Raw genomic sequence first — 20,681 nt, 5'->3', positions numbered from 1 at the left:
ATTCTTATTACTGCTCTAATTTTTTTTTTAAAAGTTAAGCTTGAAGCATTATACATTTTTATGAGAGATTAAGCCATTAAAGTATTTTAATAACGATCTTCATCTTACGTATATTCTATATTTCTGTTTTAATTTAAAATAATATTATTCGTAAGGACAATTGGACAAGAAACTTGAAACTTTTCAAAATTACCTATACGTGTATGTTTTACCAATGATTACAAAATTCTCAAAATATTTAATTGTATTATATTTTAAGTTATTTAAATTACAGTTAAATAATTTATACCGTTTTATGGTACATCAGTATCAACTATTGATGGGAAATTTAAAAATAATAATAATTTACAACATAAATATACAATTGCATATTATATTATATAAATATACAAATATTCTAAAAATCAAATACTAATAATATATATAATATTATACAACTTTTTGCATTTGGACGCCATCCCATACACCATAAATAGGATATTAAGGCCATGTTCATAACGCTGATGTCTGATAGCCGATAAAAAAATACGTAATGTAGACACAAATGTACTGAATACATTGTACAAGGTATTAGTATAATATTTTAACGTATCAGGTACGTATTGTTTTATTTGAATAAATCAATAGAATATAAACTTACCTATAGGCGCCTAAAATATAGTCTAATATCATATATTAAATTGTCTAATATCACCACAGAACAGTATTATCATATTATATTATTGAAGATTTAAAAAAATGGCGCGTAAACATTTGGAAAAGATAAAACTTATCAATTGTCATGTTTACAAGTGTCCTTATTTTTAAAAATACAAATAACTAAAGACGATTGGATGACTGGATGTTTAACTTCAAACTTTGAGTCCGTCATTCGACCGTTCGGGCTGTTAAAGACTTTTGGAGTTCATCATAATTTTTTTAAATATATTTTTCTATTTTATGGTAATATAACATGGATGAAGGTTGTTATAATACGTATACGATATCGGATTCGGATGATTCAGTCAAATCAGTCATAAACAAGGGTCGTCGTACTAGTGAAACTTCGCACAAAGACGATGATTGTTTTTCAACTGAGGAGGAACCAGAATTTTTTCTCCAAGTTTTACAACGTGTACGATTTGAATTTTATGAATTGTTTTATATAATGATGCTTAAGGACCTCAAATTGTTACTCATTCTGTTGTTTTTTTTTTATTTAGCAAAAACGAAAAAAATTGATATCTCCAGATATAACTTTACATTGCAGAGACAACAATAATCAGAAATATGTCCAGACTAATGACAAAAATATTTCTATTTTCGTTGAAGACCCTGGACCAAACACATGTGTACCTGTTAGTATAATATGTAATATTTAGTATTTTAGTGATAGCTAAAAATCATATAAAAATTAGATTGAATATTATTTTGTTTTATTCTATTTTATAAAATTTCGTACTACTTGTTACTTATACACTTTTAAATTTTAATATTATTTTGGTGTTAATTACATGATTGCAAATAAGATGGAATTTAAAAATTATATTTTGTTTTTTATTTTAAACAGAGAACAGATTCAGGTATTTATACTGGTACAAATAACGAACAAGTTACTGAAAAGGTATTTTAACTAGTCTATATAGTAAACATAGAATACTTATATCTTTTTTAAATGGTCAACATTGATTATAAATATTATTTTTAATTTATGTATTATTATCAGTATTTATAATCAATAGTTTACAAAATGTTAATAAGAATATTTTTTTCACATTTTAGATAGAGCCAAAACGAAAAAAACGTTCAACAAAAGAAGAAATTGAAGAAAGAAAAAAGGAAGAAAGGGCTAGAAAAGTTGCAAAGAAGAGATTAGCTGAAGAATTAAAACGGATAAGTCCGAAAGAATGTATGAAGGTCTGTACATATATACTTTCTAATTTAGAGTATTTAGTTATTTAATAAATTATTTGTATTATGTCATTTTAGTATGTAATTGTTCACATTGATATAAGTTTGATGAATCAAGAATATGGTGAGCAGATTGTATCTGAAATAGAATCTACAGACGCAAAATATAAAATTGAGTCAAATTCAACTGTATTAAATTCAGTAACATGGTCAAGGCAAATAGTAAATAATAAATTACTTTAAACACAGCTAAATAATTATTTAAGAATATAGTAATAAAAAATATGTATTATTGTTAATTTAAATATAATATAGTTTAGGATCTAAAACACAACACGAATAACAAACATTGTTATACAACTAATAAATAACTAATAATTATGAACTTGTTAATCAATATAATTTAATTTAAACTTTTTTAGTCTGATACTGTTACCGAAGAAGAAAATTTTATTTTGGTAATTTGGGAATTTGATTATGTCAAAAATCTCATTGTTTCGTGTCAATTATTAAATAAAATAGATGATATTAAATTACACAAAACACAACTTTCAATCATCATACATTGTAATGCTGATCAACTTAAGTATGTATTATCACATGACATTTATAAACACTCATATGAAACTTTGATTAAATATAAACAATTATTTAGTTTGTTTGTATATTAAAATTTTTTTTAACCGTTTTGTTACAGAAAAATAAAATCTAAGAAAACCGGGAAGAATTCTGGGTATGTACTGACATAAATTGTGCAGATGTGTAAAAATATTAAACTTCTATATTATATTGATAGGCCAGATATATTAAATAGCCTCGAACAGATGATGTTAAGTTGTCGAGTTTCATTTCGTTTTGTAGAAAATAAAAAAGATATAGGATTGGCAGTTTTTTATCTAACCAAATCCATTGCTCAGAAGCCATTCAAGTAACTAAACATTTTTTTTAAGTAATTAATTTTATGAGTTTTTATCAAATAAACTTTATCTGTTTTAAGATTGAACAAATACAAAGAAGAACAAGATGGATGTGATTGGTATGCATCTGGTCATACAAAAAATTGTGTAACAGTAGACAAAAATGGCATAGGCTTAACTCAACTATGGAGACAAATGTTATCGCAATTTCCACTTTGTGGTCTTGAAACTAGTGAAGCAATTGCAACAGCGTATGGGTCACCTATTGCATTGTTAGAAGTAAGCAGAAAACAAATTATTATTTATCAATGTTATGTATATTATGTTTACAAACATCATTCATTATATAAAGAGATTAAAAGAAAATATTTTATCTTAATGCATTTAATGTCCATTTCGTGTATTTATGAATAATAAATATTACATTTTTAATCTAGGCATATGAGAACTGCAGTTCAAGATTAGAGGGAGAAACATTACTACAGGATATCCCCGTAATTTATATTTAAAATAATAAAATAGCATAAGATAATTTTGTATTTAAATTAGATATTAGAAAAAGATTTTAAAATGAATACAAATTTCAGGTCCGGCGTGGATTTGGTCCACTAGCTTCTAATCGTCGAATTGGGCCAGAACTAAGCAAAAAAATATACACATTTTTCACAGATAATACAGGATGCACTACATTATCCCAAGAATAGTAAACAATAATGGAAAAGTTATAAATAAATAACATAAACTAAACTATTTAATAACAACTTATATTACTGGTAATAATGTTTTTGTTTTCATTACATTCAGTTTCATAGTATTAAGTGTGCATAGACTAGACACGTCTAATTCATTGTCATAATAATATATGTATCATGAATATAAATTTAATTTTTACATTTTTAATACTATTTAGATAATTTTTCAAACAAAACAAAACTAGAATTTTCTATTCATAATAGTTGTTAATATAAATAACAAGATCAAATAAAAAAAGCATTAGTTCATGACTTTTCTCAAAGCATTCAGAATGTAATCAGTTTAATAGAAATTGAGCTGAATAAACGTGGAATTATGCAACACGTTTTTTTTATATGAACTACAGTGCAGACAAAAATATGATGTTCATTAAAAATTACTTAAAAATAAAATAAATAATAACAATAGTTAAAAATAAAAATAAAATATTCAAATAGAAAAACAAAGATAATTAAATAAATAAATAAGCTTCGGCCTTAAGTTGTTGAATATTGCATTTGTTTAATGAAACAGTTCTGCCTAACCAAGAATATGAAAATTTTCTAGGAAAACAGTTTTTTTTTTATTCTTCAATAGGTACTGAAAATAGGTTTTCAATACCAATATTGAATTTTACATAAACGCATTAAAGTTGCAATGATCAAGAAACATGGCAGCAGTGGATTGATTATTATTGAATACATATGGCAGTGTGACGACAGAACTGCCATAAACAGTAGATGCCGTACTCGCGTTCATTGGTTGTCAATTCATTCGTAATGGCTGGTCATAACGTTGTCGCAATGCAGCTTCAGGACCAGCAGTAAGTGCAACACCAGCCATTGGATTTATGCGAAAGCTATTTTCAATAGCCATGGTATTAGCTGCCATTGCAATAGCCCTTAATCAACATCAAATAAATAAAAATTAAATTTTTTAAATAATTATGTCAATGTTAAAAATATAATATTAATCCTATTATCTTATTGGAAAATATTAAATATATATTTTATAATATAGATGATTTAATTAAGACTTAATTAATAGAATGAGAAGTTCTTCAAAGTAAATATTTTGATAAATTATTTCATACTTAGGTATTATCAAATTGTGTACCAATTAATATTTCATGATAAATGGTAACAGAATAAAATACTACATATTGAAATATTAAACGACTGCATTATTATTAAAAGGATGTTATGCTGGCAATTGTTGTTCTCCGTCTTACAAGTGTGTAATATATCAAATCAGCAGATCACCGAGTAGCTTTGTTAGTTTGAAAATTGAATCAATATATAGTAAAACGCGATGGTAAGAACATAATGAGGGATTTTTTTTAAGTTAGTTTGATTTTTTAGCAAGTTAAGCGTATGTAATATATGGCATAAATTTAAAATGCTCATAATTCACTTGGAAACTGAATTATCATAAAAAAAAAACCACCACATACATACAAACACATACTGTTCTGCCCCTCAAGTTTCATAAGAGGTCAATCAACTCTAATTTTAAACTAACGAAACTACACGTAAATTTTAAATATTAAAAACTAGTAAGACAGAGACAACAAATGCCAGTGTAACATTCTCTTAACATGTTCAGTCCCTGGCATGTATTCAACTTGATAGAATTAAATTTTTTTTATAAATAAATAACAACATCCAAAGTTAATATTCCAGGAGCATACCTGCATCTTGAGATGGATCACGAGTTTTGGTATGCAGAAATGCACAATATGGCTTGCGACATCCAGTGGGTTGTTTTTCCCAATAACATGGTATTGCTTTACGGTTTTTCTGATTAAAAAATGAAGGATACATAAATATATTACAACATAGTATAGCGGAAAAGATGATTGTAGGAAATGAACGCCAAAAAAGTACTCTTTTCTTAAAACTTAGTGCTTAGAGTAAGCAAGATTGAAAATATTCAAGAAAACATTTAAGTCTATTATTTGAATCTAATAAGTTACCTTTAATTCCATATGGCGTAATGTACAATGATCATTTTCACACTTTCCGCTTTGCCAAAAACTACACACCATTTCACATCCTAATGCTTGAGGTTCATGGCGAAATGGACATTTGTCTCCCTATAAAATTACACACAATATTTATATATATTTATAAGATTTACTAGTAATTCGATTATAACAATAATATAACACAAAAAGTCGAAAAACTTTAGTTTCGTACACAGTATAGATTTTATTTTCTAAACAAAAGTTTGGTAATATTTTTAGAATATTACACAATTTAAATACATATATGATTTCACTCTTTAAGTTAATAAAGTTCTAATTCGTTAAGTGAAATTTGTGTCTAAACACGAGCTATGGCAAAAAGATAAAAGTACACATGGGTATAGAAATTAAAAGTAAAATGTCTAGCATTTAACTAAATATTGTTATTGAAACTAATAGGTACAAAATAAAATATGCCTCCGCCTATAGAAATAGAATTATTTGAAATCACTTGGTGCCTAGGTAAACGGTAAGCATTTAATAATGATGGGAACATTCTTTTAGACTAGTTTATGACATTTCCCAATGACTTAAGCAATACACAAACCAACCTTCATGCAAGTGGAATAGTAATAAAAGTAACAGTCGTTATTTTTCTTGTCGCCCTTTTCCATAGTTTTTGGTGGTCCTGAGTGGCGTGTTTCGTGGATTTCGTTGTCCGTACGATCGGTCCTGTGGAAACGAAAAAATTGTATCAAAACAAAACCATAAAAAAAACCTAACTGCACAAGCGGAGGGGTGAATCAACGGGGAAGTTGGGTTATAGAACGTAATATTATTATCGTTATTGTACTTTTTTTAGCTAAAAGTGGGCGGCAGCGGAACTTGCAAGTGCGTAAGACAAGACACGATGGCACGAGAAAATAATATTCCGCCGAGACGTCCGCGTACCGCACACCGGTCGCGGTGAGACACCATTAAAAAAAATTGCACACCACTGACGTGCCTAAAAACTGAATACCGACTATAGTAAAAGTAAAGTAGTAATGACACCTCTGCCGACGGGGGCACATTCGCGGAGGCAGCCGCCAGCCAGGCTAGGCAAGAGCTGATGATACCAGCCAGGCAGTGTGCTGTGTCCCGGTGAGGTGATAACGTGAGAAACGGTCGCCGACGGGAACGGAGAGATGTGCACAACGTGCGCGGCGCCCCCGTGGGTTACGCGACCGCGTTTGCCGAGGTGGGCGACGTGCGTTTAAGGTTATTTTTAACACGGTTCCCGTCTTACCCGTCTCTCCCCTGAGGTGTCCCCTGTCCAATGCCGCCGCTGTGGTCCGGTGGTTGCTGTTCCCCGGGATTTGAGCACTGTTGGGACGCGTTCGACTTGTCACAGCGGCGGAGGCGACGTTAATGTCCGCGGCCGGTCAGACTCGACATGAACACCGCCGGGCGAAAGAGCTGACGGCAAACAATACGAGAATTCTGTAGGTGTTGTTGTCGTTTATCGATGTTATCGCAATTGCTGAAGAAGTTTTAAGTGAAAAAATCGGTAGACCAATATCAATCAACCCAAGTGAAAAAAATAAGAACCGAAAAAAAAATACGCCGCTCGTCGTGCGTTATCGGCGTTTATCGGAAAACGACACCGCACGGATCGTTGCCCGCAGACGTCGAAAACACATGACGCGGATGGAACCTCTTTGTAATTAATGGGCGCTGTTATCACCCACTGTTGTTTTCATAATAATAATATACTTTCGTGTTTCGTAGTCTCGTGTCGCGGCGAGCGCATGTCACTGAACTCGCATGTGTTACGTCTTGTGTTTAGTCGTTTCTCGTTTAGTGTAGACATTGTACTCGGACACTCGTCACTCGTCACTGTCTGCCCTCTGTCTCGAATTAAGGTCTATCTTAATTCGTGCTGTATACTGTTCGATTCCCGGTCCAGATCGCCACTGATCGTTGTCATCATCTAAATGGCCGATCGTCTTACTCAACTCCAAGACATTGTTAATCAAGTAAGCCACAGTCGAGTGCGAATAATACATAAATTGTGTATTCGAATAGTTTATCTACGGATCGGTGAGACACGTGTGCCAATATCTTCAGGCATTTGAATGAATTGAAGTATGTTTTTCCCAATTCCTATTTCCCTGCAGTGTGAAACAGAGGAACAACACGGCTTCGTGACTCCGCATCTAGACTCCAACTATGTTCGGTCTGGTAGTTGATGCTAGACAGAGAAAACTTACCTTTAGGTGGTTGAAGTTTAAATTATTTTGTAAATAATGATCGGATAGGCGAGGTGACTCTTTATTGAATAATTCTCAACTAATATGTTGATATATTCAGTTGAAACTTGTATTTGATGATGTGAGCGCAATTGTTTACACTCTATTTGATCATGTCTGAAATGGTTGAGGCCCTATTTATGTGGTCTACTCGAGGAGGGTAATGGTATACATTGTTCCCTCTTATTTGAAAATTTTCATAATTCCTCAGAATCAGTAGGCTCCTAAGCTGTGTATATCATCTCAATGTTGCCTCACATTTCATTTAATCAAATGAAAATGTTTACACTGGTTACCAGTGACTGGTATAATTCTGCATTATTATATTGTAATATTCAACATGATGATAAAAGACTTTTTATGCAACTATTATTTAATTATTGATTAAATTCAGATTGTATTTGATGTATTTTATTCGTTTATGTTTAAATTTTGGTTCTTATGTATTGTGAATATTGACCTTTAGTGTTAATTAAGTCGACTGTATGAAATATTTTGAGATAGATTTGATTAATTTAAATCTCACATTTGTCATACATGGTCCATAAATAATTATGAAGTTTAAACTTGATACAATGTATTAAGAGAACCCTAAAAAATAATTTATTATGCATGCATACTTATTGTTTGTATTGTATACATTATGATTCTACTAAATTGTTTTCAATTATCGACCTAATTACTGATTACAATTTTATAGCAAGCAGATAACTTCTGCAATAGTATCGGAATTTTACAACAGTGTGCTTTACCATCCAAGTTTTCAAACTTTGACCGAAACGGATCACAAACTCCACAGCAACAAGAAGGTATTTATATCATAATGTTTTAATTTTAAATAACTAAAATCTTATATACACATAAGAGATAACGTACTAACATTGAACTATGTTTAGATTATACAAGTTTATTTTCTTCACTTATTACACGTTGTGCCAAAGATATTGACGCATTAATTGAATCATTACCAAACGACGACACTTCTACAGATTTACAAGTATGTCTAGCAAAGGTTCTCAAACTTTTTTTCATACCACAGTTTGAGAACCACTGATGCATGTATTAATTACTATTATTTACAAAAAAAATATTATAAAATATATTTATTTCAATATTTCAACTTTTGTAGGTTGCAAGTTTGAGGAGATTAGAGCAGGATAATCAACTAGCTGCAGAACGTTTGGAAGAAGTAGTTCGAAAAGGAGAACTTCTTCTTGAACAGATACAAGCAGCTCTCTCTGATATTGCTCAACAACAATTAGACATTCAGCAGAGTAGTGATAACAATACGTGTTAATAAAAATTAAAAACAGATTATAAAATGAAAGTAAAAAATAAAAAAAATGTAGCTAAGGCTATTTCGGCTATTGGTAAAACACATAAAATTAAAAGAAATAAAATAAAACGATTAACGGAAAAGAAAGGTAAAAAGAAGAAGATTTCGAAAAAAGCACTGATCGAGGTTGGTCTGAAAAATGAAAAACCTAAAGCTAAAGTGCAAACAACTCAACCTATTACTAATGACAATTTAATAAAATTAACAAATATAAGCTACAAAGGTGCGCCTGAAAGCACTACTCCTAGTTTGTACAAACCACAGAAAAAGGTTGATGGAGACAAAACACCCGTGTCCTTTATTCAAAGGATGAAAGATAAATTGAAAGGTGCAAGATTCAGGTATACAATAGTTAATTATTTAACCTTATTTATGAATATTAATTATTTCAATTGCTTTTTATATTTACTCTAAAAAAATTTCAGATATATAAATGAACAATTTTATTCATCTAGTAGCCAAGAAGCTTTTCTTTATTTTAAAAAAGAACCAAGTGCATTTAAAGCCTATCATAACGGATATATGCAACAAGTTACACAATGGCCAGTCAAACCACTAGATGTTATAATTAAACAAATTAAACCAATGTATACTATATTAATAAAGGCAATTTGTACAAATTACCTTTGAGTAAAATTGTTTTTTATTTTTAGTTTGAAGAAGTCCAATGTCAATTCGCCTGTTGTAGTTGCAGATTTTGGTTGTGGTGACGCTAAGCTTGCTCGGGCATTTCCCAAAGTAAAAGTTCATTCATTTGATTTTGTGGCAGTCAATCAGTATGTAACTGCTGGTGATATGGCTCATACTAGCTTAGCCAATGGGTCGGTTGACATAGCAGTTTTCTGTCTCTCTCTGATGGGTACAAACTTACAATCATTCATCAAAGAAGCCAACAGGGTTTTGAAAACTGGGTAATTTCAAATTAGTATAATATTGTGATGATAAATGTTTTAAATATCGATATCTTAGAAACCACAAAAACATGTGTGTAGCGTCCTCTTAATTCATTATTTAATATTCGATGAAATGTTGTTCAAAACTTAAAAATTTTCATTAACCATCTTGAATAACAATATGATTGTGTGAGAATTGTTCTTAATGCACACTTACGTGGTGTTACGAAGGTTATTTTATTCATCATAGCTTAGAAACCTTTCTTGGGATATCAGATAAATAATGTAAAAATGTGAAAGAACTAACAAACAAAAATCAGACATTTAATTTTATATATATAGAGTATTATTATATAAGTAAATTGTATATTCTATGTACATTTTGTTTGGTGGTTGAGTCGCTTACTTGTACACATGAATATAGCTTCACCTCACAGGAAGATAATAGATTTTAGACTGTTTGTGAGTGACTGACTATAGTCACACCACCAACTAACAAAAACTAGACATTTTCTTTTATATTTCTTGACTTTAAAATAGAGTATAAAACACAACTTTAATTTAGTACGTAAAACATTATCCTATAAAAATATAACTACAATGTTTTGTTTTATTTATAGAGGTTTGATGAAAATAGCAGAAGTTGAAAGCCGATTCGATAATATTAGCACATTTGTTGATAGTTTGGCTAAATATGGTTTTGAAAAAATAAAAGTAGATCAGACAATTGAAATGTTTGTCTTTATGGACTTCAAAAAAACTCAAGATATAAGTAAGACAGCATTAAAAAAGAAATTACCTATATTAGAATTAAAACCTTGTATTTACAAAAAACGTTAATGTTTTTTTTTTTTTAATAAAGTTTTTATAACTAATAAAACAATTAAATAAATATTCTTATTGATTTTTAACTTGTAAGATTTGTTTTATAAAACACCTGGTAATGTGCATTATATTTAAAAACTAGTTTATTCTCACTGATGTGTCATGTGTGATAAGTGATTCTATGAAATTATTGAATGTAGTGGTGAAGTAAGAAACTTGTTGGTCTAAGGACAATAAATGGCAGAATCACAGAGGCCCTCTTTTACACAGACATTACATTATGATAAAAATATTGATTCTAAAAGCTAATAATGACTATATAAGCATTGTAAGGAGAAGACAATGTATAATTCACAATATTTTCATCAATAGTTTATAGAGCGGCTAAGCCTACAATATAATTGTAGCTGCCTTAAATGATATTCTTAGAATAGCTTTGTTATAATTGTGGCGTATAAGCTATGATAATTTATAGGACTGGGCCGATATACAAACCGATATCGATTATCGGCCGATATTGGCAATATCGGTTTTATCGGTATAGGTTTTTTTTTAAAACCAATATTTGAACCGATATGAAAAAAAAACAATTTATCATACATAGATTAAATATTTTATTGTATTAAAAATTAAACACTTTAATTGTTATAAAAAGACTTAAACAAGGAAAGTTTAATAACTGAAAAAGGAAAAATTATTATTTTTTAAATATTATGCGATTTGTTTTTTATTATAATTTTTATTTGTTTTATTAAAAAGTTAAAATTATACTTATAGACTATGGTTAAAACTTATAAATGTATAACTTTAATTAATAAGTTATAATTTATTATCAACTAATAAGAAAGAAAAGTGTTCATTTAAAATTTTTAACTTTGTTATTTAATATTTAATATTTATTATTTATGTAAAACTGTGTTAACTCTATTTATATTAAATATTAATTTTATAATATAATTAAATAATTAATAATTATTTAATATTTATTAATTATTTAATCTAATCATTATATAATATTGATTATTACAGTATTACTAGTTACTACTTAGTACTTATCGGTAAGTATTATCGGGTATTTTATAATATCGGTTCATGCTTTTGGATAGAAATTCAAAGTTTTGAATACATCGGTTATCGGATTTAAATCTGCATAGCATATTAGTTTATTGGTTATCGGTTAAAAGTGATATCGGCCCATCCCTAATAATTTATCTTTATAACTAACAGCCTGTTAGAAAAACTAATGGCATACATAATTATATAATATCCAAGATAATGAACGCCACTGCTGTATATTTTTTTCGTATTTCAAATAAAATTATTTTCAACATAAATATAGTATAAATAAAGAAAAATAATGTCAGTATTCTTTTATGTAATTATAACAGTCGGTTACATACAACACGGTCACCCCAATATGGACAATGGACATGCCTTGGGAGCCCCGGTAGCCCCTATCCTACATACACCACTGATTGAATGCATATATCAACTAAATAGGTAAAAGATTGGGAATTGTGATTTTGGCTAGGACTTATTAGATATTTTGTGTAGGAAATAACGCAATATAAACTGCAATAACAACACACAACTAAAACAAAAACAGTTGAAACTTTGTTATTATAAATATACAGTTATTTAAAATGTATACCAACAGTTTTGTACACTATCAATTTGTACATATTATATAAAAAGTGTATTCTATTTTAATATGAATACTGTATTTTGTGACAAAGCACTTATTATAATAATTTAAATAAATTCTAACCAGACAACGAGACAACATTATAACATACAAACTATCAAAGTTTTAAATTGTGATCAGACTTATTAATAAACACAGTCGTCTAATAAAATGAAAAGATTTCATTTAAATATTACATTGGCCACTTAAAATAGCATTTTACTAAATACTATTAAAATAATACATAAGTAGTTTATTTTTCTTCTTCTGCAGTCAAATGGCAACATTTAGACAAATTAGATGGCACCTCAATTATGATCGATATTAAAGATTAATATATTACAATTTACAATATGCTACAATGTCGGTTGACGACCATATTTCAACGTTTAATTTATACATTTTATACAGAAATATACATTTAATCTTAGTGTAGTCATCACTTAATATTATGATTGTGAAACATGGTAATGGTTAATTATAGTTCTCGATCAAACATTTTTATAATTTTCTGTGGTAACATACAATATCTTGTCAAATTAATATTTTTTTTATTCTTAATTTATTCTTACAATTATGGAAATGTAAATGCAAGTATAATTTACATTTTAAAATAGTATTTGATCAACAAGTAACAAATGACTACTTATATTATTATTATTTATTATGTGTATTGCAATGAAACATAAGTGATCTGACGATTATAGCCACTAAACAAACCTCAAGTTAAATAAATAAAAATCTTTATTTTAAAACAAGGAGAGAGGGGTATATCATGTTCATGTATTATGTTTTGTTGAAGTACCTTATTATTAAATGATATTTCCTATAATGGTAGCTACATCCTACATATTCTAAATGCATTGCAATAATATTATTTTTCTTGCACAGAATTTAAAAATGTTTAAACACTTATGACTGAAATTAAGATGGTTAAATTTTAAATGAATACCACATCTAACCAGTTTAAACAATGGAATTAAGTATAATACTAAAATGAAGCTGTATATATTATGTATATATATTTGTATACTTTTATAGTTTTAAATTTTTGTACCTAAATTGGTAATTATTTTTACACAACTTATAATTGATTATTAAAATAATAGTTTCTGATGTCGAACACGTGGATTTTTACAAAAAAATCTTGAACAGTAATAACTTATAATTGTTATTTTAAGTAGGCATCTATGTGATGCATGATAATAATTGAGAAAACGGGCCCCAACGAATAGATATTGGACGGTGGCACAATACACGGATTATATTTTTTTTTAAACCTACAAACTTGTTTGATGAGTGTATGCTTATTATTTGGGACATTTGGGTACCTGCCTATCGTGAAAGTTTAAAATATAATATATCGATAACTGTTCTAATAATATCTACGATATACCTAATATACCTAATAGCATGCGGGCAGTGTGTGGCAATAAGGTTTGTCGCTTACATAGATAGGTACCTAAATAATATAAACGTGGCGATGAAACAAACGTAGTAACATTATATTCGTTGGCGCAAATGCGATGAATAATATAATAGCAAAAAGTCTCAAAAACTCAAATTATTTCGAATTAAACGTAAATTTCTTGTAATGCAATGGCAATGACATATGGCCTCATTTTTTTCAAGGAGTCGCGCATAGTTTAGGCAATTTCGACCTATGCGATAATATTTATTAAATACATCGTTATTATTAAAATAATATATTGTGTCCGTCGTCGCACACGGCACGCCGATTTTCGTCTTATTTTTCACAATTTATAATTATAATTTTATCCTATACATTTATGAGACACACACGTGATCTAATATTTTTATTGAACGATTCGGCCTCTCTGTATACGACCTTAAGTATGCCAGGTGATCCATTAAAAGTAAGACACTCGTTGCTTAAAAACTATTAACGTTTTTTCCCCTACATAAGTCGTTCAAAATATTAATAGTTTTATTAATAATTTATAATAGTAATTATTAATAGTTTTTGAAAATAATCGAGTACCGCCTCTTACGTTAAACGGCGTAACTTTTGCAGGGTTGTGCATCAAAGTGCACACAACCCTGCAAAAGTCCACGACGAGGCCGTTCAGAAGAAGCCGGGATTGGTGTGCTCGATGATGCACCGCTTGCAGTACTTCTTCACGGCCTTGTATCCGTCCGCGGATATCTGACAGTCTTGAATGTTGAGCTGCTGCAGCCCGCGACAGTAGTACGCGATCAGCTGTATGCCGCGGTCGGTGACCAGGTCGCAGTTGCGGAGGCTCAGCTTCTTCAGGTTGGGACAGCTCTCGGCCAGCGCCCGGAGGCCGGCGTCACTCACGTCGCACTTGCCGATGTCGAGCGCGCGGAGCCGGGCGCACGACCGCGCTAGCACCGTGATGGCGTCGTCGCTGACCGCCTCGCAGCCGCGCACGTTCAGGTACCGCAGCTTGTAACAACGGCGCGCGACCACCTTCAGTCCCGCGTCGCTCACCTGATCGCACTTGGCCACCGAAAGATACCGCAGCAGCGCTCCAAGTTTGGCCAGCTCGTACAGCCCGAAATCGGTCACTTGGTGGCAGTCCGACACGCTCAGCTCCTTCAGCGCTGAACAGAAACTCGGCACGAACTTGATACCGGCATCTAGAAATAATGTAAACGTCACGTGACGATGAAACAAAGTTTTTATATCATATATGTGTGTATCATGTAATATTGTACAATATTATGTAACATGCAATATAAAAATATAACATCACACGTGGTTCACTATTTTCACGAATTTATTCATATTTTAACTTTTAAAACTTAATACTTAAAATTCCTATAACCTATTTGGTTCACTAAAACTTCAAAGTAGAATTGGTTAAAAATGTGTTAGTTTGCTAAAATTCCAATACAACAATCTATTTACATTTTATTGCATATACTGCACGTCATGTAGAGTGTAGGTTATATTTATATTTTAAACTACCTAGTTTATATTTTGTATCAAATGGGAACCAACTCGGTTACTCCCCTTCAAATCAATAATCAGTGAAATAAAATAACGACACCAATAAGATAAAAAATATATAAATTTCGACCATTCACTAATTTACTATTGACATTATTTCAGAAAAAAAATGAAGAAAATTATTTATAGGAGGGTTTCATAGTTTTAAACATGTTGTTTTAATTAAATGTTTAAAAAAATACATTTTTTTTGCATATTTTAACATTTTAGTGCATATATTTATGCATATTTAAGATTTTTTTTGCATATTTGATGGTTGGTTTTTAATGCATATAAATCCACGCTCTAGACTAATAATGCTTCATACATCATACATAATATGGCTATTAATTATAATCTTCTCGTAATAATCTCTCAGAGAAGAAACGGTTTAAACCGCGCGACGCGCATTGTGTTACTTTTATCGTGTACCTATACGTAGACTGCCCAGTGCTCACCGCTCATATAATATTATAATTACATAAATAAGTACAATCATAATTCATAATCTCCACAGGTCCACAGTCAAGCGGAGATTCCTGTGATATTCGAGTATACCTAGTACCTACCAACTTGTAATATATATTAGGTATACATAATAGTATTATACACGTGCGAGGACCGTATTTGCCATTAAAATATGTCCATCGATTTATTTTTATTTTAAAGTTGAAGAGGTGCTGCAATAAAATGGTCATAGAGCATTTATTATAGTACATAACATAATACCTATAGTCTGCTACATACACGGATACACGTTCTTGGCAAATATAAAAAGCGCCTTAATGAATTAAAACCGGATCCTCAGCTCAAGAATTCTTATTTGTGGAGTATTTACCCGAGTATGAACGCAATGCGAATAATTGGCATTCCACATTTTTCTGGACGAGACAAAATCTGAATGGAAAATGTTTCATCTTTCAGCAATGAAGGATATTATATTTATATTGTCTGTTTAATAGGTATACGATATGTTATATTTTATAAAATATAAAAAATAGACTGTAAAATATGTATTATTCTATGATCAGTATCTAAACTCTGCAAGTATATAATTAAAATATTAGATTGCAATGAAAATAGTTTACAAATGTGTTGTTTAATTTAGTATTAGGTAGGTACCTAACACCTTACAAAATGAACAATTTTGAAAATGCATGAATGGGGGGTAAGTCGGGGAGTTGTCCCGTCTACCCACACGTATGTATATATTATATTATATTATATTGATTAAGTCAATAAACGATGGCGACGCCGCGGAAGCAATGCATTTGAATGGTACCAAGACTATACATAGGTACACTATACAATATACACACATACTATCATATTATATGTAGATAGCTTGCGGATTAAATCAAACAATTATTTATTGTTTTTTGCATTTATGTTCTAGTAATTTTGACTATATTTTTTTGATCTATATTGAATGTTATACAATTTTTAATAATCATTAATCGTTACGTCATTACCTGTGACTTTAGTGCATCGCCGCAGGTACAAGTAGGCTAGTTGTGGACAATTACTAACGATCACACATAGGTTTGCATCGTCAACAAGCTGGCAGTCAGTCAAGTCCAAATACTGCAGGCACAGTCTCAGTGATGGCTCCGGACGACTATACACTCCAACGGTGCTCACCTTAACACAACCTAAAACAAGAAACATTTCACAGTTAAAAACGAATTATAACTCTACTAATAATTATTAATTGTACACGTTTACGCTTAAATCAAAGATGTATTTAGAAAGCAAATTCGTATATATATGATTTTCTGTTTATATAGTTATCTGTGCAAGTTCCATGTATTGATTTATTATCTATAAATTAATTTAACAAAATAATGTTTTGAACTTAATTTTTCATATACATATAGTTACTATGTCTTTTATGTTTATACGTAGATTTTTTTTCCCTGGCTTTTTTTTCTGACTACCATATATACAACAAGGACTTTTATGCATTTGCATATTTCTTCTAGTTGACTTTATCGTATGCTTAGAAGTACAAAATATAGTTCCAGAAATTAGTAATTAAATATTCCGAGGAAATAATTTTTAGTGCATATTTTGACATATTTCATTAATATTAAATTTAAGGTAATATCATTTTAATTTAAGTACATATTTGTAAATGTTTACAATGATTTTCAGTGCATTAAGTCTTTTCTCTATAGTAAGTATTAACATATTATATTACAAATCGTACCTATCTTGTACACATATATTTATATTATTATTTATTATTAAATATTTAACCATAGACTATAAAATATAAGAAACCTATGAAGAATCGAAAAAGAAATTATAACTATAAATATTTTATACTTAAATAACTACATAGTACCTACATCAGACTTCCCTAATTTATTCTTAAATCTTAACTATATATTTTGAATAAGAGTATGTATGTAAGACAATACAAACAATTTTTTTATAATAATGGTAAATTTGGGATTTCAGTCGACAATTTTTTGTCACACAAAAAGTCAAAATTGATTTAGTTAAGTTCCGACACTGTTCATAGTTTTATATACCTTATCATTATTTATACATGTTTATATTATGTACAATATGTTCATATACTGATACACTATATATTGTTATTTTATAACCTATAATATTGTATAATCTTGTGGGCGTCTATATTTTGGAAGTTTTCAAGCAGAATATAATAAAAATTTGCTAACCTTACCTATTTTATAATAAGATAAATATAGCCAATAGGCTATAGGATACACCTCCGTGTTCTACCCGTCTATATAAGTATATAGGACATATAGATATTAGACATATTATATATGTAGATATCTTATTTGGTTTCCCTTAAGATAAAATCGGAGAAAGATCAACTGGGTCCGTAAAAACGTAAAGTATACATACGAAATAATTTCTCGTACTCTGCAATTTGATGAAAATACAATATATTATATAGGTGCACACAATATAAATCAGCATGTGTAAAAAAATAATATTTTGTTAGCGAACAACAATCGTTTGGTGTAGTTTTATTTAAAAAAAATTAAATATTCACGTAGGCGAATTTAAAATACCAGGTATAATGTAAATAAATAATAATTTGCATAATGGTTGGAAACTCGCATATTATGCACACACGAGACACCGCCTGACAGCCCCCTAAACAATATTCTCAGGGATATCATAACTCGAGACGACTGGAATCACCACGCCCTTTCATTTGCATTCCATATTATATAGCACACGTTATACGTTGTATCTTATATACGTTGTGTGTGTGTATGTGTGCAAGAACGATGATGGGAACAACTACATTATTGTTATATAATTATTATTGTCGTTTATAGGAACCATCACCGCCGCGTGCCAATGTGATTTGTGTTGCTCACGAGTCACGATCGGTTAAAAATTTTGATTTCTTGAAATGTTTAAACACAACAATAATGTTATAGATTACAGATACGAAACGTATAGTAGCCACGAATAGAGATACTCGTCGAATGGTTAAATTTCAAGATTCACTGCAGTGTCGTATCACTCGTACCTGAACTTCTGAAGACTATATTTTACGTCCTACAGTCTTCCGGAAAAAAACATCATAGAAAATTACTTTACATAAAACATAGAATAGTAAGTTATAAATGCGACGAAAGCATGATAAATATAATGTGTCTTTACTTTGTTTTGTATTGCGTTATGTCATCACCATAATAATACACAAAATGCAGTCTCGCGACTCGCAGATTTTGGTACTTTTTCCTGCTATCAAGTATCAACTACTTTTATTCCCAATCCCAAATAATTATTTTGAAATATGATTTTAAAAAAAATTGTTACTCAGTATTAGTGGCATCGAAATCTATGTAATTTATGTCAAAGTGTTGTGGACATTCGGCTGCAACACTTGTTTTGAATGAATAGGGGTGGTACCCGTGTAACTAATGATGCACAAGCATTGATTTTATAATATACTATAGTAAGTATACTTACTATACTATAAAAACAATAGCATAAACTATAGTATCAATAATTTATTTTAAAATATTGGATAATTATTGATATTTGATATGGTCATAAACTTTTAAACTACCTATAGGTAAGTGTAATGTATAAATGTATTGTATTGCAATACTGTACGTCTATACTTATTGCAATGCTATATGCCTATATTAATATATATTTACAACGATACACCCATATTAGGTAGTTATAGTTCAGTAAGTAGGTACTCAATATAATTTATAAGTTATTCAGGTTTGTAGCGTTTTCCGTTAGAATATATTTATTTATTTTTATTTATACGTATGTAGGTAGGTATATCGACATTTTTGGACATTTCTTTCATTTTATTATGCATTAAAACAAAAAATTCATACTTTCATATTCATTTAATTTAAAAAAAAATAAGAGTAGAATGTCTACCATTAAATTGGGAAATTTTTTATAGGTACTTCACAAAAAGTAGCCGTGGGGGTCCTGGACTCTTTTAAAAGAAATAGGATTTAAATAAAATTAAACACTTACAAAAACAGACATATAATTTAACTAATAAATGTAGAAAATAAAATAAAAATTATTTGAACAAATTTTTGATTCAAAATAATGTTGGATTAATTTTCTTTTAAAAGCAAGTTGTTATCTAAATGTTTAAAATATTTACTTAATTTTGATTAGAAAATAATAATAATTTGTTTATCACTTATAGGTTTTTGCTTTTTATTGTAGGTACCTCAGTTAAATTCTTAAATTTTTTTATGGTTGTTGAAATATTTTAGTTGGGTCCATAAACTTCAGTGCTCGAATTGGAAATATAATAGAAGGGGTGCTAAAGGACTTATAAAAATTTAGCGTTCCACTCAATGATTTAAACCAAACTAACCCGTGGGGGGCTTCGCCCCCCACACCCCCCATGTAGTATTTTCAACACAAATCAAACAATCATTAAAATTAAACAAAGGTTACACTACAACAATAAATAAATATTATTAAATTACAAACAAATCTTTTATTTTATTTTAACATATTTTATACATTATTTAAATTTTTAAATTTTTAATATATTCCATAGCTCTACATATGAATGGTTCACTTCAATATTTTGTCGTTTAGGGCAGTTAACTTCATCAGCACATCGTTTGCCTTTCTGTATCCATGATGCAACATAAGGCTCAGGTACAAACATGTGCACTGGTGG

At 29.7% G+C, this 20,681-nt stretch overlaps 5 protein-coding genes across 9 annotated transcripts in view; 3 read left to right on the top strand and 2 right to left on the bottom strand.

The window, feature by feature from the left end:
* Positions 1 to 805: 805 nt before the first annotated feature.
* Positions 806 to 3,707, top strand: mms4 (Methyl methanesulfonate sensitivity 4). Of its 3 annotated transcripts, XM_015515626.2 has the most exons (11): positions 809 to 1,114; positions 1,203 to 1,337; positions 1,550 to 1,603; positions 1,762 to 1,896; positions 1,969 to 2,112; positions 2,313 to 2,476; positions 2,588 to 2,623; positions 2,687 to 2,818; positions 2,888 to 3,086; positions 3,245 to 3,301; positions 3,395 to 3,707. In XM_015515626.2, exons 1-11 carry the CDS (start codon positions 953 to 955, stop codon positions 3,509 to 3,511), a joined length of 1,335 nt encoding a protein of 444 aa, XP_015371112.2. In that variant the 5' UTR covers positions 809 to 952; the 3' UTR covers positions 3,512 to 3,707. The 3 variants fall into 3 exon arrangements, with proteins under 3 accessions (XP_015371114.2, XP_015371113.2, XP_015371112.2); XM_015515628.2 differs by lacking the exon at positions 2,687 to 2,818 and having other exon boundaries at positions 806 to 1,114; XM_015515627.2 differs by lacking the exon at positions 1,550 to 1,603 and having other exon boundaries at positions 808 to 1,114.
* Positions 3,556 to 7,067, bottom strand: LOC107166820 (zinc finger CCCH domain-containing protein 11A-like). 2 transcript variants are annotated; one of them, XM_015515631.2, is made up of 5 exons: positions 6,794 to 7,067; positions 6,117 to 6,237; positions 5,515 to 5,634; positions 5,230 to 5,338; positions 3,556 to 4,441 (listed from the first exon to the last, which is right to left on the bottom strand). In XM_015515631.2, the coding sequence occupies exons 2-5, from the start codon at positions 6,177 to 6,179 to the stop codon at positions 4,305 to 4,307; spliced, it is 429 nt and encodes a 142-aa protein (XP_015371117.1). In that variant the 5' UTR covers positions 6,180 to 6,237; positions 6,794 to 7,067; the 3' UTR covers positions 3,556 to 4,304. The 2 variants fall into 2 exon arrangements, with proteins under 2 accessions (XP_015371117.1, XP_015371118.1); XM_015515632.2 differs by lacking the exon at positions 6,794 to 7,067 and adding an exon at positions 6,359 to 6,645.
* A 147-nt stretch (positions 7,068 to 7,214) lies between these two features.
* Positions 7,215 to 9,141, top strand: MED21 (mediator complex subunit 21). Its single transcript, XM_015515633.2, has 4 exons — positions 7,215 to 7,523; positions 8,497 to 8,605; positions 8,693 to 8,793; positions 8,926 to 9,141. The coding sequence occupies exons 1-4, from the start codon at positions 7,482 to 7,484 to the stop codon at positions 9,091 to 9,093; spliced, it is 420 nt and encodes a 139-aa protein (XP_015371119.1). The 5' UTR covers positions 7,215 to 7,481; the 3' UTR covers positions 9,094 to 9,141.
* LOC107166819 (uncharacterized) lies at positions 9,118 to 10,936 on the top strand. Its single transcript, XM_015515630.2, has 4 exons — positions 9,118 to 9,473; positions 9,558 to 9,719; positions 9,786 to 10,043; positions 10,646 to 10,936. The coding sequence occupies exons 1-4, from the start codon at positions 9,118 to 9,120 to the stop codon at positions 10,863 to 10,865; spliced, it is 996 nt and encodes a 331-aa protein (XP_015371116.1). The 3' UTR covers positions 10,866 to 10,936.
* Positions 10,937 to 12,442: 1,506 nt separating this feature from the next.
* The window catches only part of LOC107166825 (F-box/LRR-repeat protein 7-like), a 32,459-nt gene continuing 24,220 nt past the window's right edge, over positions 12,443 to 20,681 (bottom strand). For both annotated transcript variants that reach the window (XM_015515639.2, XM_089218246.1), the window contains exons 4-5: positions 16,981 to 17,160; positions 12,443 to 15,156 (exon numbers count right to left, since the gene is read on the bottom strand). In XM_015515639.2, coding sequence (XP_015371125.1) covers positions 14,621 to 15,156; positions 16,981 to 17,160 — 716 coding nt within the window. In that variant the 3' untranslated portion in view covers positions 12,443 to 14,620. The remainder of the gene's footprint in view (positions 15,157 to 16,980; positions 17,161 to 20,681) is intronic.

This window comes from Diuraphis noxia, unplaced genomic scaffold, assembly GCF_037042655.1.
Source record: "Diuraphis noxia isolate RWA-SAM2 unplaced genomic scaffold, SU_Dnox_SAM2 contig0002, whole genome shotgun sequence".
NCBI lineage: Eukaryota > Metazoa > Arthropoda > Insecta > Hemiptera > Aphididae > Diuraphis > Diuraphis noxia.
Note: the sequence above shows the minus strand (reverse complement) of the source record. Positions and strands in the feature narration are given on the sequence as shown.

Excerpts from the sequence above, each read along its gene's own strand:
- mms4 (XM_015515626.2), top strand. The coding sequence starts at position 953 with ATGGATGAAGGTTGTTATAATACGTATACGATATCGGATTCGGATGAT. Across the intron at positions 1,338-1,549 it reads GACCAAACACATGTGTACCT|AGAACAGATTCAGGTATTTA; the intron begins GTTAGTATAATA and ends TATTTTAAACAG. Across the intron at positions 3,302-3,394 it reads CATTACTACAGGATATCCCC|GTCCGGCGTGGATTTGGTCC; the intron begins GTAATTTATATT and ends TACAAATTTCAG.
- LOC107166820 (XM_015515631.2), bottom strand. The coding sequence starts at position 6,179 with ATGGAAAAGGGCGACAAGAAAAATAACGACTGTTACTTTTATTACTAT. Across the intron at positions 5,635-6,116 it reads ACTATTCCACTTGCATGAAG|GGAGACAAATGTCCATTTCG; the intron begins GTTGGTTTGTGT and ends GTAATTTTATAG. Across the intron at positions 5,339-5,514 it reads TACGCCATATGGAATTAAAG|AAAAACCGTAAAGCAATACC; the intron begins GTAACTTATTAG and ends TTTTTTAATCAG.
- MED21 (XM_015515633.2), top strand. The coding sequence starts at position 7,482 with ATGGCCGATCGTCTTACTCAACTCCAAGACATTGTTAATCAA. Across the intron at positions 8,606-8,692 it reads AACTCCACAGCAACAAGAAG|ATTATACAAGTTTATTTTCT; the intron begins GTATTTATATCA and ends AACTATGTTTAG. Across the intron at positions 8,794-8,925 it reads ACACTTCTACAGATTTACAA|GTTGCAAGTTTGAGGAGATT; the intron begins GTATGTCTAGCA and ends CAACTTTTGTAG.
- LOC107166819 (XM_015515630.2), top strand. The coding sequence starts at position 9,118 with ATGAAAGTAAAAAATAAAAAAAATGTAGCTAAGGCTATTTCGGCTATT. Across the intron at positions 9,720-9,785 it reads ATTAAACAAATTAAACCAAT|TTTGAAGAAGTCCAATGTCA; the intron begins GTATACTATATT and ends TTTTATTTTTAG. Across the intron at positions 10,044-10,645 it reads AACAGGGTTTTGAAAACTGG|AGGTTTGATGAAAATAGCAG; the intron begins GTAATTTCAAAT and ends TTTTATTTATAG.